This window comes from Bubalus bubalis, chromosome 20 (assembly GCF_019923935.1).
Source record: "Bubalus bubalis isolate 160015118507 breed Murrah chromosome 20, NDDB_SH_1, whole genome shotgun sequence".
Lineage (NCBI taxonomy): Eukaryota > Metazoa > Chordata > Mammalia > Artiodactyla > Bovidae > Bubalus > Bubalus bubalis.
In genome coordinates, this window is record NC_059176.1 from 36,557,131 (window position 1) to 36,573,395 (window position 16,265).

At 57.7% G+C, this 16,265-nt stretch overlaps 2 protein-coding genes across 5 annotated transcripts; one reads left to right on the forward strand and one right to left on the reverse strand.

The window, feature by feature from the left end:
• The first annotated feature begins 398 nt into the window (after positions 1-398).
• Positions 399-4,104, forward strand: CPLX3 (complexin 3). Its single transcript, XM_006080648.4, has 3 exons — positions 399-707; positions 1,846-1,933; positions 3,625-4,104. The coding sequence occupies exons 1-3, from the start codon at positions 544-546 to the stop codon at positions 3,847-3,849; spliced, it is 477 nt and encodes a 158-aa protein (XP_006080710.1). The 5' UTR covers positions 399-543; the 3' UTR covers positions 3,850-4,104.
• Positions 4,105-9,037: 4,933 nt separating this feature from the next.
• Positions 9,038-16,204, reverse strand: ULK3 (unc-51 like kinase 3). Of its 4 annotated transcripts, none has more exons than XM_025271120.3 (16): positions 15,919-16,190; positions 15,128-15,268; positions 14,924-15,044; positions 14,130-14,234; positions 13,320-13,463; positions 13,042-13,124; positions 12,273-12,428; positions 11,992-12,097; positions 11,747-11,787; positions 11,412-11,517; positions 11,210-11,274; positions 11,046-11,124; positions 10,930-10,970; positions 10,502-10,549; positions 10,285-10,351; positions 9,038-10,165 (listed from the first exon to the last, which is right to left on the reverse strand). In XM_025271120.3, exons 1-16 carry the CDS (start codon positions 16,018-16,020, stop codon positions 10,149-10,151), a joined length of 1,422 nt encoding a protein of 473 aa, XP_025126905.2. In that variant the 5' UTR covers positions 16,021-16,190; the 3' UTR covers positions 9,038-10,148. The 4 variants fall into 4 exon arrangements, 3 of the variants coding, with proteins under 3 accessions (XP_025126905.2, XP_006080713.2, XP_044789246.2); XM_006080651.4 differs by having other exon boundaries at positions 11,412-11,514; positions 15,919-16,181; XM_044933311.2 differs by lacking the exon at positions 15,128-15,268 and having other exon boundaries at positions 15,919-16,204.
• Between the last annotated feature and the right edge of the window lie 61 nt (positions 16,205-16,265).

Sequence of the window (16,265 nt, forward strand, 5' to 3'; positions counted from 1 at the left end):
ATTCCCCACTCTCTGGTCTCCCTCCCTTTCTCAGCGTCAAGCTCTTTGGGCAGCTGCTAGGGCGGCGGGTTGGAAAGAAGGTTGGGGTAGAGCCCAGGGCTACTCGCACCTCCCAGCTGAAATCCTAGTTATCAGCCATCCGGGGGAGAAGGAAGTAGGGATAGCAGGGTTCTGGGGCGCATAAAAGCACAACTCATTCTCCTGGGGAGCGACCCCCCCCCCCCCTTTAACGGCAGCCCCAATCCGTTGTCAGCAGTGCCCAGCGGAGCTTGGCATGGAAGGAGGCACTTTGGGGAGGCGGGAGTGAGGCGCGGGCACGTGGTCCAGTCTGCTCAGCCCCGTGCATGCCCCCCGCCCTCTGTGAGGAGGGGTTTGGGGCTATGGAGGCGGGCCCGGGCAGGGGCGGGCGGTGGGCGGTGCAGAGCGTGGGGCGCCTGCCTGCGGCGGGAGCTGTCCCTGAGACCTAGTGCTGAAGTAGGAGCGGACGTGCCTGGGTGCCCGCCGCGTGGTAACCGGCGCCCGGTGCCCGGGTCAGCGAAGACCATGGCGTTCATGGTGAAGACCATGGTGGGCGGCCAGCTGAAGAACCTCACTGGAAGCCTGGGGGGCGGCGAGGACAAGGGGGACGGGGACAAGTCGGCCGCCGAAGCGCAGGGCATGAGCCGAGAGGAGTATGAGGAGTATCAGAAGCAACTGGTGGAAGAGAAGTGAGTGGCATCCCTTCCTGGTTCCAATGGCCCTCCCCATCCCCCAAGAGGCCCCCGGCCCACCCTTAGGGCAGTCTCAGACCCCGAGCCCCTCCCCAACTTGTCCAGACTAGGTAAGGGCCGGGCCCTCTAGGCTGCCCCCAGAGCCACCCCATCTCTAACCTAGAACCCCGCTCCACTTTTACATTTGGGCCCAGAGGGAGTGGGGGCAGGGCCGACAGGGGCCTGAGACGATGTGGGGGCACGTGCATTTCTGACGAAACAAGTAATCCCTTAATCCGATCTGGTCTCAGCCGTCTGTGTCTTCCAACTGGAGCTCCTCTCAGCCTGAGGCTCAGAGAAAAGCGTTGCAGCTGAGGGAGAATCAGTCATGGAGACAGATCCTGAGATGAGGGCACTCTTGTGTGCGGACAATGCTGGGACAGAGATGTACCTGGAGTGGAGTTAGGGGCTCAGCTCCACACTAGGCTGCTTGGGTCAGATCCTGGCTTCGCTTCTTTTTTGCTGGGTGACCCTAGGCAAGTTCCTTAACCTTTCTGTGCCTCAGTTTCTTCTTCTGTAAAATGTGGGTGGTGATAAAACATGCCGTATATGTTTATGAGGGTTAATACTTAATGCACATAAACCGCTTAGCAATACACCTGGCACATGGCAAACCATTAAATGTTAGCTATTATTTCACTTAATCATGATAACAGTTTTGTGAGCTGCAAAATCTTATCCTCATTTTACAAAACAGGAAAATAAATGATTTACTCAAAGACAAAAAGTGGTAGCTGAGCCAGGATGCGAACCCGTGTCTGTTCCCAAATACTTTTCCCTACACTGACACAACCTGTCAGAAAAAGAAAAGACAGACCGAGTCAGATGCCACCTATGTTAGGGTCCGGAAAGCCAGACAGACGTGCCCTGATAGCTGCATCGGGCGACGTGTGTGGAGGCAATAAAGGGCACTGTGATAGCCGGGAGAGGCAGTGAAGATTGATCTTGGCTTGTCAGAGCACCCAACATACCGGCCGGCGGGGATGGGAGCCAAGTAAACTTCGGCTAGGACATAGAGACCCTTCCCGCCCCTTCCTCGTAGGCCCCGCCCATTTTCTCAGCCCCGGCGGTGATTCCGCCCCCGGTGCCCCCACAGGATGGAGCGGGACGCGCAGTTCACGCAAAGGAAGGCAGAGCGGGCCACGCTGCGGAGCCACTTCCGAGACAAATACCGGCTGCCCAAGGTAAGCTTAGGACCCTGGGCTGCAAGACTCATCCGGGACCCTGAGCTGTGGGCTCCGGACCCCTTTGCTGTACTCCTGGCACTGCAACGCTCAAGGAGTGTTTGATTAAATTAACGATTCTCTCACTCCTTCATTCATTTACGGTTAATTAGTGCCTGCCAAGGGCCAGGGCTTGACGCTGAGAGGTAGCCCAGTCCAGATGGGTTTGTGTTTCTGGAGTCAATCCAGGCCCCTTCTCTCCTCCAACCCCCACTCACCCAACCCAGAGTCAGGCCTAGGCAGATGAAGAGTTGGAAGGCAGTAGATTCTACCTCAGGGGTAAAATCTCTTGGCACTTCGAAACACCCAGGGAGGGAGGTGGACAGAGAGAAGGCAGCACCTTCTGTGTGCTTGATCGTCATGCCCTTACCTAACCCTTCAGTAACTCTGCCAGGTAGCTATTACCCACATCTACAGATAAGGAAACTGAGGCTCAGAGAGATTAAGGGACTTGGCTATGGTCATACACAGCCTGAGAGTGATGGGAGTGGGAAAAGAGATCAAGCCTGTACGTGCTGAGCCTGCACTTGCTCCCAGACCCCTGGTTCCTTCCAAAGTATGAAGTCTGTCTGCAGATAGTAAAGTACCCCCTTGATTGCCCAAGTAGCTAGGAGGATGTCTCCTCTAGGCTCTGCAGCATCAGATGACCATGTAAGAGTTCTGCTCCTGTTGCCTAAGGAGGGAACTGAGGCACAGGCCACTCCCCCTGCCCAGAAGCTAGACTCTGAGGAGAAAAGGAAGCACAGGCTACACCTGAACTTGATCTTCCACTTGAATTGGAGGATTAGATATGTGAGCATCATATTCACTCATTCAGTACATGTTTACTGAGCCCCTGGCTGCCTCTGATTTCCCACAGGGCACTAGTCTTTTGAAAATCTCTCAAAGGAAGACTCAAACTCAGCTAGGAATGGATCATTCCTCAAATGCTTGCACTAAGGGTATAAGAGAAACAACTCTGTCATCAGAGAACTCTGAGTCCCCTAGGAGAGAGAAGACTTGGCTGTAACTGAGTAGGACATAAAGTGGAAAGCCAAAGAGCCCCCAAAGGGACAGGGAGGTGCAATGAACATCAGTAGGTAGGTGCTGTGCAAAGAGGACACAGATGTTGGAATGAGGGACATAGGTTTACATTTAGCTCCCCCACTTCCTAGTGGTGTGACTTTGGGCAAATTACTAAAGTTATCTGAGCCTCAATTTCCGTATTTGTAAAATGGAGAACATAACACCTACCTCACAGTGTTGTTGTGAGCATTAAAAGCACTCAGCTCAGTGTCAGCCATGTGATAGGTGTTGGATGAATGGAATCCATCACTGTGATGGGTAACATTCTTCAGTTAGTTAATGACAGTCAACACACAACTTAGCTGACTCAGTCTGACTCCGAAGTATTTTTATGTTGTCATTACTCACTGCACTAGTGTCTCACCTTCAGTATCTCAGGGTGAAGTCAGGCCGTGTGAAAGGGCAAGGTCTCCATATCCAAGCGTCAAAAGCTTGATCCTGGCATGGAGAAGGGGGGCTGAGTTCACTGGAACCTGGAGTTCCAGAATCCTGGGGCCTGGAACGCAGTCCAGGCTCCTCCTTGCCCCTCAACTCTGAGTCCCCACAGACCTGCAACCCCATCGCACCCCTTTCCCTCTTCCCTTCAGAACGAGACAGACGAGAGCCAGATCCAGATGGCAGGTGGAGATGTGGAGCTGCCCCGGGAGCTGGCCAAGATGATTGAGGAGGACACAGAGGAGGAGGAGGAAAGGGCCTCGGTCCTTGGGCAGCTGGCCAGCCTCCCTGGCTTGGACCTCGGCTCACTCAAGGACAAGGCCCAGAGCACATTGGGGGACCTCAAGCAATCAGCTGAGAAGTGCCACATCATGTGACTACTTCCCCTGGGGTTACCCACGGGGGTGACCAGAGGGCTGGGCCCACACAAGCGCTGAGAGCATGTCTCAGCTTCCAGCGACCCATATCCCATCTTGGCTTTGTCTCCCTGCCCCAGGCCAGCCCCAGGACCCTTCTCATCCAGGGCTCCAGTCTGCCTTCTGCTCTTGCTCTGTCCACTGGGAGCAAAGTTCCCATTCCTCACCCTACCCCTCAGGACCCACCATCCCTACTCAGCCTGGGAAGGCCTCCCAGGATTGTAGGAATAGACCTGACCCTCTCTGACCATGCCCCCAAGTTCCTGCACACAGGAGAACCCATAGAGGGTCACACAGAGGGACACAGAGATCCTGGTGTGTGCAGAGGGGTATGCACAGATGCATCCTAGCACACACAGACCCAAACACGGGCCAGCTCCCCTGGGTGCCTAGCTCCTCTAGACGCCAACACTCAGATATGCTCAGGGGAGCTTTAAGCAGACACTCACAACAGACAGGAGGCCTGAGTTCACGTCTCCACATTTACTCTCCTTAAAACCCACCACCCTTTCTGGGCCTCAAATCATCGTCTATAAAACTGGAATGGACTGGGTGATTTCTAAGACTTCCTAGCTTGGCCTCCCTGACCCTTGAGAGTCAGCCCCACACCCTTCCTTGGGTAGAGCAGCAGCTGCAGCCATAGTCTCAAGCGGCTGCCACTGTGGGCTCTGGCTCTTGGAAGCTGAGTGATGCTATGTGAGGGGCTTAGTGCCAAGGATGAAGCTGGCACTGAACAGTAGCCCAGGAGGCTCCAGGCCTTCTCTGGGCCCAGGGCCCAGCCAATTTCTGTTCTGTTCCTGTAGAACTCTCTCTGGATTCCATAGCTGGATTTCCTCTCTCAGTTCAGTGAAAAATAAAAATTCCAAATGACTTGCCTATTTTACTTCTTACTGACCTCCAGGAGTCTCGGGTTTCACAGGCCCCTAACCTTGCCCTTGGAGGGGTATTCTCTACCTCCTCATCCACAGCTTCATAGGAGTGCCAGCTCCTATAAGATATTCAAGCAGTCATCTAGATGGGCTGCACCAGGGAAGGCAGGGCCTCTGGGGCATTACCTGAGCCTGCAGGAGGGGCTAAGACTCAACCACAGCTGTCTCTGGCACCTGTGCCGATCCCCTTCCACATCTTGGCCATCGAAGGTGTAACAAAACGAAGGCAGGGCAACTGCCTTCCAGCCCAGGCACTGCTGTGTGACTTTGAGCAGGTCCCTTTCCCTCTCTGAGCCTGTTTCCTCCCCTGCTGTGATATTAAGAGCCCCACTCAATAATAATAACACCTGGTTCACAGGGTGGCCATTTGTAAAGCCCTTGGCACATGATGGACCATATCAATAAATGGTAACTTGTTCTTAAAAAAAAAGTGTAGAGTCCAAATCTCATCCTGCTCACCTATGTGTGTGCCCCGAGGGTGGGGGTTATCCAGGAGACCAACCAGGAGGCTCCATAAGCAGGCCATCTCAGAGGCCTGCGAGGAGCAAGGTGCTACAGGCAGATCCTGGTGCCCCCTGTTTGCCACCAGACTGTAGAGAAGCCAGCCAAGATTTACAGGCAGAAGAGCCATCTCAGGGTTTGGTTTCAAGGGCAAAGCTTCCATTAGGTTCCTTTGTAAAATAAGAACAAGAAACATAAAACCTGTGCAATAGGTAATGTGGGGAGGGAGATGTGGGAGAGAAAGAGAGGATGATGAGTTAGGATGGTGGGGGCAGGGAGGGACGCAGGCCCCGGATCTGGGCAGTGATGCTCAGCTGTCATGCTGGGTCTTCTCTCTTGAACACCCCAGGGAAAGGGGCCTGGGCTGCCCTCAAGGGGGGTCATGGGACAAAAACCCCTCCTGACCTTTCTGGAGCTTGAGGAGACCAAGTTCTGGCCCCAGGTTGTCGGGGGTGGGGCATGGGCCACCTCGGCAGCATCAGCAGCAAGGCCCACGTCAGCTCTCCGCCCTCCAGGGGCCTTCTGCCTAATGGGACTGGACAGACCCTTTCCCCTCAGTGGTTTGCAGGACCAAAAGCGAAAGAGCAGGGATGCGGGCCGTGGGGAGGCTGGGGAGTGAACACTCACTGAACCCTCACAAAATGGGCTGGCTGGGGCCTGGGGTTAGGGAGTGGGAGGGGGCTGAGCCCCCACTCTGGCTCCTTGCTCACAGCCTGAGAACCCTGAGGGGCCCTGACCTGTCTGCCTGTCCCTGGAATCGAGGTGGAGGGGGCAGTGAAGGCTCTGGGGCTCAGGCAGAGATGGGCAAGGAGGGTGGGCGGAGGGGTGCGCAGGCTCTGCTCGCCTCCTCGCCTCGCTCTTCTTTCCCCTGCTCTCTGAACTTCCCTGTCAGCCCACGGCCCTCTCATCTGTATCTCCAACCCTCGGTCTCCTTCCTGGCTCACACCCACCCAACACCTATGCCCTCAACGTGAGGCTGACCTGGCCGAGCTGGAGTCCCCCCTGCATCTGCCGCACGCTCAGCCCTCAGCCCCGCAGTCCTCCCATCCTGCTTCTACTCCCACTTAGACCATCATTTTCTTGATGACTAGTCCATCCTCCTGGTGTGATGTGACAGCCACAAAGCCACTCACCACCAAAACTTTCCAGACCGATGCAAGTCCCACCATTAGGGCACCATAGTTTAGGGAAGGTATCATTCTTCTCCCGGCCCCTCCCTCCTGTTCTCTCTTTTCTTCCTTCTCACCCCGCAGGCAGTCTGAGGATACAGGACATGCTGACAGGTGATAAGACAGCCCCTCCAACCCCCTCACTCTTTTAGGAGGAAGACAACAGAGCTGGCTGGCCTGCTCCCTCTCATGCCCACCCTCAGGCTCTCTGGCTCCAGAAACAGGGGACTTCAGGGAGATAAGTGGCGACCCCTGGCCCCTGCCGGGCTCAAGCCCCCTTCTGCCTTCACCCCTGCAGACAGCCCAGGCCTGGTTCCCAGAGGGAGGAGGGGTACAGAGAGAAGTGACTTTCTGGAGGCCAGTCGATCTCCAGGGAGGAGCTGGAGAGGGTGGTGATGGGTTTGGAGTTGAGAGGCTCTTCCCTTCCCCCAGTGGCCATATGGTCCCTCCTCCAACACTGGAGGCCCCGGCAGGGGCAGGCAACGGGACATCTGGGGGATGTCCGTTTGCTGAGCCCGAGCTGCTGGCAGTGCCTACTGACCCAGCTGACTCCTGAGGCTGGGTTGGGGGTGGGGAGCCACACATGAGGGGAGTGCGAGGGAACCATGGAGCCTGCTGCCCCGCCTCCCACCCGGTGCCTGCCAGAAATTGCTGTTCCCAGAATCCGTGTGAGTGAGGCTCGGAGCAAGGGAGCCAGGCTGGGCTAGGTCTGGGGAAGCAGCAACGCTGGGGCTGCCTTTTCTCTAACCAACAAGAACCGCGCCTGTGTCTGTTTGATCATGACTGCAAGTCTGTGTGGGGTCTGCACGGGTATGTGAGTGTTTTTGTAGGTGTCTGTGGCCCGTGGCCTGTTAGTATCTGTGCGTGTGTGGCCGGGGTGGGTGTGAGTTGCTCTGGGGAAAGTGCCCCCTTCTTTCACACCCCAGCCTCGAGGTCGGGCCACCTCCCTCTCAGGGAGGGCCTGGATGGTAGCTGGCCTCTGAGGACAGCAGCCCTTCTAGACGGCATCCCTCAGGAGCTGAGGTTCTGTGTCCTCCTCACCCCAGCTGGTCAGGCCGGCCAGACGCCTGGGTCCCTCAACCTGCTCGAGGCCCATCTGCTTCTCCCAGGGCTGGCCCCTTGGGAGACAGAGGGCCCAGTGCTGGCTGGTCTGGGAGACTTAGTGGAGGTGAGGGCAGGGCAGGGTGAGCACCCAGAGGCTGGGAGGGAGAGGTAGCCTGCCCTGTCTTGGGCACTCTCAGACTGTTAAAGGTGAGAGATGGAAACTCTCGCTCCTAGGGAAAAAAACTTATTAAAAAAGATTAGCGTATTTCCCAAAGGCCTCTGTCATTTAAAGAAAGTCCTGGGGAGCCCTACCTCCTCTGGCTGGGCCGTCTCCCTCCTTGGCAGGTGGCTTAGACACCTTCCCCAGGGCCTCCTCCGCCAGCCTCCGGCTTCAGGTCTTTCCTATACCCAGTGCCCCCATGGGGGCCCACTCCCCTCCACAATCACATGTAGAATGGTATCAGACCCGTCCTCAGATCGCCAATGCAGACATCACAAATAGAAACTGGGGCCTCTGGGGCCAAGCTTTTACCCCATTATCCTTCTATTCGATTAGTCTTTCACAGACCCCATCCTTCCTCATTCCCACTCTCCCTCCCATCCATTTCTCTCAATTTATCCACCCAACTGGATCCATTCATTCTCCTCCTTCCTTCTCATTTTACTCAGAGGGTTTTCTGTCCAGCCCACTCCCAGAAATAATCTGAATGCATTCCTCTGAAAATAACATTTTTTGAATTCTGTGTGCCAGGCTCATTTAATCCTCCCAGGTTCCCACGGGGCATTTACCTTCATCCTCATTTTACTGAGAAACAGGCTACTCAATGGGTCCCAAGCTTCAGAGCCACAGATCAAGGCCAGGAGTTTAGCTCTGCTTCCTGCCTTCCAGGTCACTGCTCCACACTGCCACCCAACGGTCAGGCTTCTGGAGAAGTTAGCCCTTTAAGGGAACTCGGGCCTTGGTGGCTGCCCAAGGGGGCGAGCTCCGTCTCCCTAAGTCCCCCAAGATGCTCCTCCCACCAGAGGGTGGGGGGAGGGCTGCTGGAAACTACCCCAACTTGGGGGGCCCTGGGAGCTGAGCATGAGCACAACACACCCTAGAGGATGCCCTTTCCCTAATCTGGCTCTCTGGCCCAGGGTGAGAGGGGGTGGAGACACCGGGTCCTGTCTGGGATGAGCAGTGTGCAGCACAGACGTTCAGCAGAATCACTGTCACTGGGCCCTTCTCCCCGTGCAGACAGGAAGGGCCTTCTCTGGGCTCTGAGGCCTGCGCTTGGGGCTCCCCACTGCTCTCCTGGACGGTGGGAGGCCTGGTTGTAGGTCAGCCTGGCTCTCCCAGAACCCCTGGGGCTGAGGGCATGGGGCAGATGTGGCTTTCACTCCCCCCACCCTGTGACCTCCCCCGGCCTCCCGCTCCACCCAGCTTTTCCTGGAGCCCCTCTAGCCCCAGCCTGTGAGCTGGGGCTCTCTCTGCTGTTTTTCCCAGGGCAAGAAGAGAAGAACAAATTCAGAAAATAATTTAATAGAAAAACAATGAATTATATTCTTTACACCCAGTCTCCTATAGGGAAGGCAGACAACTCTTGCCCCCAAGAGGCATTTAAGGACAGAAGGATTAGAAATCACTAACACCCTCTCTGATTGTTTAGAAAAGAAAAGGCTAAATAACTCCAGGTAGACATATTCTTTCCAGGTTAAAGACACTTTGTTCTCCTGGAAGCCCACGCAGGGGCTTGAGGAGAGAGCAACAGTGCCACTGGAGAGATGGGGAGAACCCAGGCCGGGAAAGGGGAGGAGCTTGCCTGGGGTCACACACGGCTGGAGCAGCCGTGTCAGACCCAGGGTTAGGTCCCTGGATCACTGGTTCCCCTGGAGCCCACATGCCTCCCCGTCCCAGGCCTGGACCAGCTCTGCGGTCAGTACAGGCATCCCTCAGAGGGATGAAGGTGGGAGGGATGAGGATTGAGGACCCCTCCCCTTGTGCCCCCCAGACCAGGGCAAGAACAAGGCATGGGTTTCTCAAATTTGCCCCATCTCTACCCAAGATATTGTTTTCATGCATGAAGGATAATCTTAAAATATCGAGAGGGTAGGCCGGGGTCAGCTCCCGGGAAGACTGGTTGAGCTCTGCAGGGCTGAGTGCACATGGTGGGATGGATGGTCCCTGAGGGGTCTTGGAAGCCCTGTTCCAGTGCACAGAGGGAGGTGAGGCTCCCAGGAAAGACAGGGGTGGGCACAGCTGCCTGCTGGCAGGGAGTGAAAAAAGCAGGAGGGCCCTGCAGAGGGCCCTGGCCCTCATCTCAGAGCAAAACCAGAAATCAACAGGCTCAGCGCCCAGCAACCACCAAACAAAAGTCACGTGACAGAAACACACTTCTCCCAGAGTTCTCCCCACCCCAGGCCAAGGCCCTGTGCTCCCGGCACACACCACGGGCTCTTAGACTCTCTAGGGAGTTAGAAGTCGCCCAGGAGTGCTGGGGATCCTGTGGTATGCGGGGGTCCCAGAATTGCCCATCCAGGAAGCCTGCTCCTTAGTGTTGCTGAAGGCCACAGAATTCTGGGGGCCAGCTGGGGTGCGTCCCCAGTTCCCAGTGATCTGTCCGATCATCCTTCAGGGTCACTGCAGAGTACAAGCTGTGGAGGGGAAGTGGGGAGCGTCAGTCTCGGGTCTCCGGCAAGAGAGGCAGAATCTAGGGCTGCCCCAGTCTTCATCCCTCCTCAGGTGAAGGGTCAGACCCCAGGGCAGGACTCACAGCTACGAACAGACTCCGACAGCCCCTCTTTGTCCAGGGTCTCGGCTTCCCAGTGAGACTCTTTCATCTGCAGAACATAAAGGACAGACTGTGAGGAGAGGCCTTCAGACAGTAACGAGAGGGAGTCACAGCACAGGGAGCAGGGGACAGACAGCCACGGGCAGAGAGGAACAGAACGCACATAGCTTCGCCCCAGTGTGGGTCCCCACATGCCCACCTTGACCTGCTCCTTCAGGTACTCAGCCCGAGCCATGAGATTCTGAACCTGCCAAGGGAAGACATGCCCAAGGACGTGGGGTAAGAAGAGGCCTTCAAGTCAAGCTCCTTCTCACTCCTAATGCTCCCTGGTATCCTCTGCCTCATCAGAGCAACTTGCCTGAGTCCTTCTCTGCCCCTTCCTCCAGGAAGCCTCCTGACTGCTGCTCAGTTCTCAGACCCTGCCTGTCCCTCTGCCCTGATCCAAGCACCCGAGCCCTGATGACGTGCACGGGAGTCACCAACTTAGCAAGTCTGTGAGGTTTGACTCCCAGACCTGGGGCACCTTGAGGGAACCCAAGGAGGTCCCCACACATGGAAGCAGGGCAAATGGGGAAGAGGAACCCCACCCCCCCCATCCCCACCGACCCTCCCAACCCCAGTGGGCACCTCAGTGTGAAGCAGCTCCCGCCTCCGGCCTGGGGGCTCCGCTGCAGAGAGAGGGAAGGTGTGTGGTGAGGGCGGGGAGGCCGGAGGCCGGTGGGGAGGTGGGGCTGGGGCCTTACCTGCCAGCAGCAGCAGCAGCTCCCCCAGACTGTGCTGGTACAGGGCCAGCGCGTCCTGCTCCCCGCCAGCCTCTTCCTCCTGCAGCCACATGGACACTAGGTCGTCTAGGGGGACGACCTGGACTCCTCCTGCCCCGCCCAGACCCCTCCCAGCAGCTCCAAACCTTGGCCATGGCAGCCGAAGCCACTTCCAGGGCAGCCAGGAGGCGCGGCTTGTCCCGGGCCATCTCTGGGATGAGGGGCAAAGGCACACTGTGAGAGGAGCCGTCTGCTTTCTCACCTCAGGATGCCTACCTCCACCTCCCTCCCCCTTGGGCTGGAAGGAAGTGGCCGGGGAACTGGTGGTCAGCGGGGGTCAGGGCCTACCTCTGAGCAGGTCTCGGGCAGAGGTCCCTTGCCTCAGCAGGGCCCGATTGGAGGAGGAGACGATGGCCTTGAGCTCCTCAGCCCGGGACACGTACTGCCCTACCTGCTGAAGGGCAAGGGGCTGAGGAAGGGCTGTCCCCCATTGCCTCCCTCGCCAGCACCCAGCTCCAGGTTCTCCCTTTGGGTCCTCAGTGATTGCCCCAAACTGCAACATCAGTTGCAGGGGCCAACTGAGGCCAGCCTGAACCCCTTCCCGGGGAGGGAGGTTCCTCTAGCAGAGCCAACCCCCAGAGGCCCTGGGACCCCTCCCCATGTCCTCAGGGGACTCTGATCACCTTTGCCTTAATTGCCTCCTTCCGCTGGGCGTCCACTTCGTCTGCAGAAAATGGGAGTTTAAATGAGGCCTCTGAAGCGAGGAGACCCCTGCCTCACATCAACCCCTCTGGAATCCCCCAAAGCAATGGTTCCAGATTTCTCCACTGTCTTGTCTCCCACAAAATTCTGGAAGGGGAGCTGCTTCTGGAACCCAGCCACTGTGGCTGTGGCTGACTCCGCCCTGCCACACCCGCCTGGCACTCACAGTGCAGGGCGGGGACGAAGAAGTCCAGGGCCTTGCAGTAGAGAGACAAGGCAGCCGCAGCGTCCCCCTCCTGGTCCTTCTTCACAGCCTGCACCACCAGGGCGGTCTGTGGGAGGGCAGATTGGGAGTCATGCCCACCCCCAACACTCACCGCAAGGGGGTCATCCATACCCTGAGCCCACCCTCTGCCTCCTGCTGGGCAGGTCACCTGGTAACCACTGAAAGGGGTCGATGAAACCCCCCACCTGCCCTCAGCCCACCCGTCTCCACTGGCTGCTCACTGCTCGTCCCAGGCTCTCCCCACTGGGCATGTGCTCCAGGTCTACCCAAGGGTGGGAGAAGAAGTCCTGGAAGGAGATGCGGCGGCTGGGGTCCCGCTCCAGGAGCCGCTGCAGCAGATCTCGGCAGTCCTGGGAGAGTTGGGGCCGCAGGGGGAGCTGTGGGGGTAGGGGTGGAACAGATCACACTCGGCTCTGGCACCCTGGCCCCCAGCCCCCGGGGCCTGTCAGGACCACCCTGCCCTGGGGGGCCCCCAAGACACACATCTGACAGATGGAGAATATGAGGCAAGGAGGAAGAGCGACAGGTCGGAGTGTGACAGCCAGTGAGAGCCAAGCCTCCTCCCCAGGCTCCTGTCTTTGTGGTCCTATGGACTGTAGCCTGCTAGGCTCCTCTGTCCATGGGATTCTCCAGGCAAGAATACTGGAGTGGGTTGCCATTTTCTCTCCAGGGGATCTTCCCAACACAGGGATGAACATGCATCTCCTGTGTCTCCTGCATTGGCAGGCAGATTATCACTGAGCCACCTGGGAAGCCCTTCTCCCAGTCGGGACCCTGAAACAGGCTGTAGGGCAGGCCTTGTGCTCCCCACTATGGTTGATCTGGGTTCCCGGGACTGCATGGAGCCAACTGTCAGGCTAGAGTGTGCCCAGCTCCACAGTGGTGGCCTGGAGCCCACACCCCAGTCTGTGCAGGTGGCAGTGAGCTCTGCCACCTCAGGGCCCTGACTCCCGCTGCGCCTCACAGTTTCGAAGGCCCTGCTAGACCTACCTCAATAACCCGGTTGCTCCGGATCTTCTCTTCCAGCTCTGAGAACGACCTGGAGGCAAAGGGGGGCTGCCCGAAGAGGGCTTCTGTGGAAGGGAGGCAGAGGGCAGGCTGGGAGGGGATAGGGTCAAGCTGGGCCTGGCCCACTCCTGGAGAAGGGCCCCAGACCAGGCGAGTCAGTGTTTTCATTAAAACCCTTCAGGAGTGGCCCAGTGATGCTCTGACTGAGGATGCTCTTACAGTGCGGGCCTCCACGTGGGGGCAGGGGACAGAGCTCTCACCATATAGGATGACCCCCACAGACCAGAGGTCTACACGGGCATCGTACTGCCGCTGACACACCATCTCGGGAGCCATGTAGAGTGGGGAGCCACGAAGCACGTGCTTCTCATCCCGGGGGGACATGTGCTGTGCAAAGCCAAAGTCTGCAGGCAAGAGGCCAGGCAGCAGGCTCAGTTTCTGCTCCTGCTTTACAGACTACCCGTGGGCTCATGGGCGGGATTCCTCCCACCCTCTAGACTCACCAGGATTAACCCCACTTCCCTACTTTGCTCATGTCGTTTCTCTCACTACAAACCCTTCTACCTCTTTGAGGGCATATATTCTACCCATCCTGCACAGCCCCCTGCACACCTTTTCCCAGGAAGCCCACACCAATGAGGATAAGGGCTCACTAGGGGTTGACCTCTCCTTCACTGTCCTACTCAGCTCAGTGGACCTCTCTGGCCTCCAGCTTCAAGTCAGTTCTCCAAATTTTATCAGGGGCCACAACTACCCTTTTTCCCACTCCACACTTTCCAACACTGCCCCAGACTGAGTCATAGTTCAGTGATGGATAAAGGACTAAGTCTGGTCACACTTTGAACCCTGACCCCACCCAGGATATCACATCGCTGGAGTCGAGCATCGGTAGCCTGAGAAAGGCCCTACCTTTTGGTGACGGGGCCCGTCCCTGGACATCCCAGCCTGTCGCTGTCTGATGACTCAACAGAGGGCTCCATGAGAACCAGGGCTGCTGAGCGAGCCCAGGAAGAAGAAGCCCTCTGCACACCACCCTCCAAACCTCCACACCTTCCGTTCCAGACTCACACCTGCCAGTTTAAGGTGGGGCTTCTCCAGGGAGCTCAGCAGAATGTTCTGTGGCTTCAGGTCCAGGTGAGAGATGTTCCGTTCATGTAAGAACTGCAGGGCACTGGCTAGGCAGTAGGAACCGTGCAGAGTGACAGGTCAGAGAAGCCTCTCTCCCATCCCCTCTCTTACCTGCCTGCCCAACCCCAGTTCTGGCCTGGTCTACCAAATGCTTTTTTTTTTTTTTTTTGCCTATGCTACATCTCAGCTGTGGCTTGTGGGATCTAGTTCTCTGACCAGGGATTGAATCTGGGCCCCCTGCGTTGGGAACGCAGAGTCTGATCTAACCACTGAACCACCAGCAAAGTCCCTACCAAATGCTTTACATACAAGCACCAGGCTCCCCCCACTGCTAAGACTTTGCCTCACGCCCACCTCAAGTGACCTCCTTCCTCCCTTGTGCCCCTTCACAAGTCTCCCCTCCTCCTAGAAGCCTCCCTAGATGTCCCAGCCCTTTAGGCCCTTGCTCTTCTCCTTGGCAAAACACTTGGGTCTTCGGAATGCTCCACGAGGTCTTTATGTTACTGAAGATGTTTCATGTGTGGAAGCTTGTACTCCCCACGGATGGGGCCCCTCTCCATCTCTCTCACAGCATCCTTAAGCCAGGGATGGGCAAAACGAAGGGTGGGCCCTACAAATCCAAGCTGGGGCAGCAGGCAACTGCTGAGAGTGCCACAGCTCTAAGCCTGGGGCCGGGGTGGGGTGGGAGAGCAGAGATCATGGGAAGGGGCGTCAGGCTGGGGTTAGAGGCTTTTACCCAACTGCTGCATGAAGACCCTAGCCACCTTCTCAGGCAGAATCCTGCGGGTGTGGATGAAGCGAGACAGGTCACCTCCTGCGCAGAATTCCATGATGAGGTAGATGTTGTCACTGTCCCACTGGGGTTAGGGGCAGAGAGGAGGCTTGAAGAGAGTGGCCCTTCTCAGCCCCCTTCGGTGGTCACCCCATCCCAAGCCCACACCTGGAAGTCTTTCAGCTGTACAATGTGGGGGTGTCGAATGCCCTTGAGGATCTCTATTTCTGTCAGGAGGTTTTCCACGGATGCCTTGTTCAGACTCTTCTTGGCCACACACTTTATGGCTACCACCTCCCGAGTATCCTTCTGTGGGGACAGGAGATTCAAGGGCTCTGCCTTGAGAGGACCAAGAACCATGCATGGCCAGAAGGCTCTGGTCCCCTCTGCCCTGCTCCTCCTCTCTGGGCCTACCCACTCACACCAGCATCCAGGTTGCCCAGCTGCCCTCTCTCAGGCCAGTAAGGCACCCAGATTCTGGAATCCTGGCTTCCCCACTAGCCTCTCTGCTTCACAATCCCTTTCATTGTATTCTAGAGTGCCCCTGCTAAGGCATGTTATTCACTGTTCTAAACTGCCCACTCGGCTTCCTAAGTGGGTCCAGCCTTCTAGAACCCTGCCCCAGACTCCTCCTAGCCCACAGGTATCCTCCCTGTTTGGAGCCTATTCTTCAGCCACTAACGCCGAGGCTCCATCGAGGACTTCACTCGTCTCTCCGCACAACATTGGTGTTATTTGTTTTGAAGACCTATCTGTGGCGGTCACCGCACACCTCCTCCACAGAAGGTCAACCTGGCACAGGTCAAGCCGTGCACCCTTAGCTCACGCCGTCTCAACCTCTCCCCGTTTCCCGGCCCGGGCTTGCTTAGCGTCTGGCGGGCACCGGGGCCAGTACCTCAGAAGTTCTCGAGCCCCCAATTGCTGCCTCGCACAGAAGCCCCAAGGCGCCCCGCACCCACCTTGGCGTAGGCCTTGTACACCGTGGCATACGTGCCACTGCCCAGGCGCTCAGTGAGAATGAAGCCGTCCACTCGCGGGGGGACCCAGCCGGACCCCGCCATCCCGACAGCCCGCGCCCGCGGCCGGGCGCTTCCTGGTTCCCGGAGCCGGGGTTCCGGCCAGGAGCCGAGAGGGCAGCGCGCGCCGGACTCCACACTGCCCCGAGCGGCGCCCGCCGGAAGTGCAGCGAGGCAGGCGGGGCGGGGCGCCGGCGCCCGACCGCCCCCGCGCCCCTCCCCTCCAGGTGCGGCTCCTGGGAGCCTCCGCCTTCACCTGCACAGGAAATCAGATGACTCGCCAGTACCCG

Excerpts from the sequence above, each read along its gene's own strand:
- CPLX3 (XM_006080648.4), top strand. The coding sequence starts at position 544 with ATGGCGTTCATGGTGAAGACCATGGTGGGCGGCCAGCTGAAGAACCTC. Across the intron at positions 708-1,845 it reads AAGCAACTGGTGGAAGAGAA|GATGGAGCGGGACGCGCAGT; the intron begins GTGAGTGGCATC and ends GTGCCCCCACAG. Across the intron at positions 1,934-3,624 it reads ACAAATACCGGCTGCCCAAG|AACGAGACAGACGAGAGCCA; the intron begins GTAAGCTTAGGA and ends TCTTCCCTTCAG.
- ULK3 (XM_025271120.3), bottom strand. The coding sequence starts at position 16,020 with ATGGCGGGGTCCGGCTGGGTCCCCCCGCGAGTGGACGGCTTCATTCTC. Across the intron at positions 13,125-13,319 it reads TGTGGGGGTCATCCTATATG|AAGCCCTCTTCGGGCAGCCC; the intron begins GTGAGAGCTCTG and ends TCCCTTCCACAG. Across the intron at positions 10,971-11,045 it reads GCTGCTGCTGCTGCTGGCAG|CGGAGCCCCCAGGCCGGAGG; the intron begins GTAAGGCCCCAG and ends CTCTCTCTGCAG.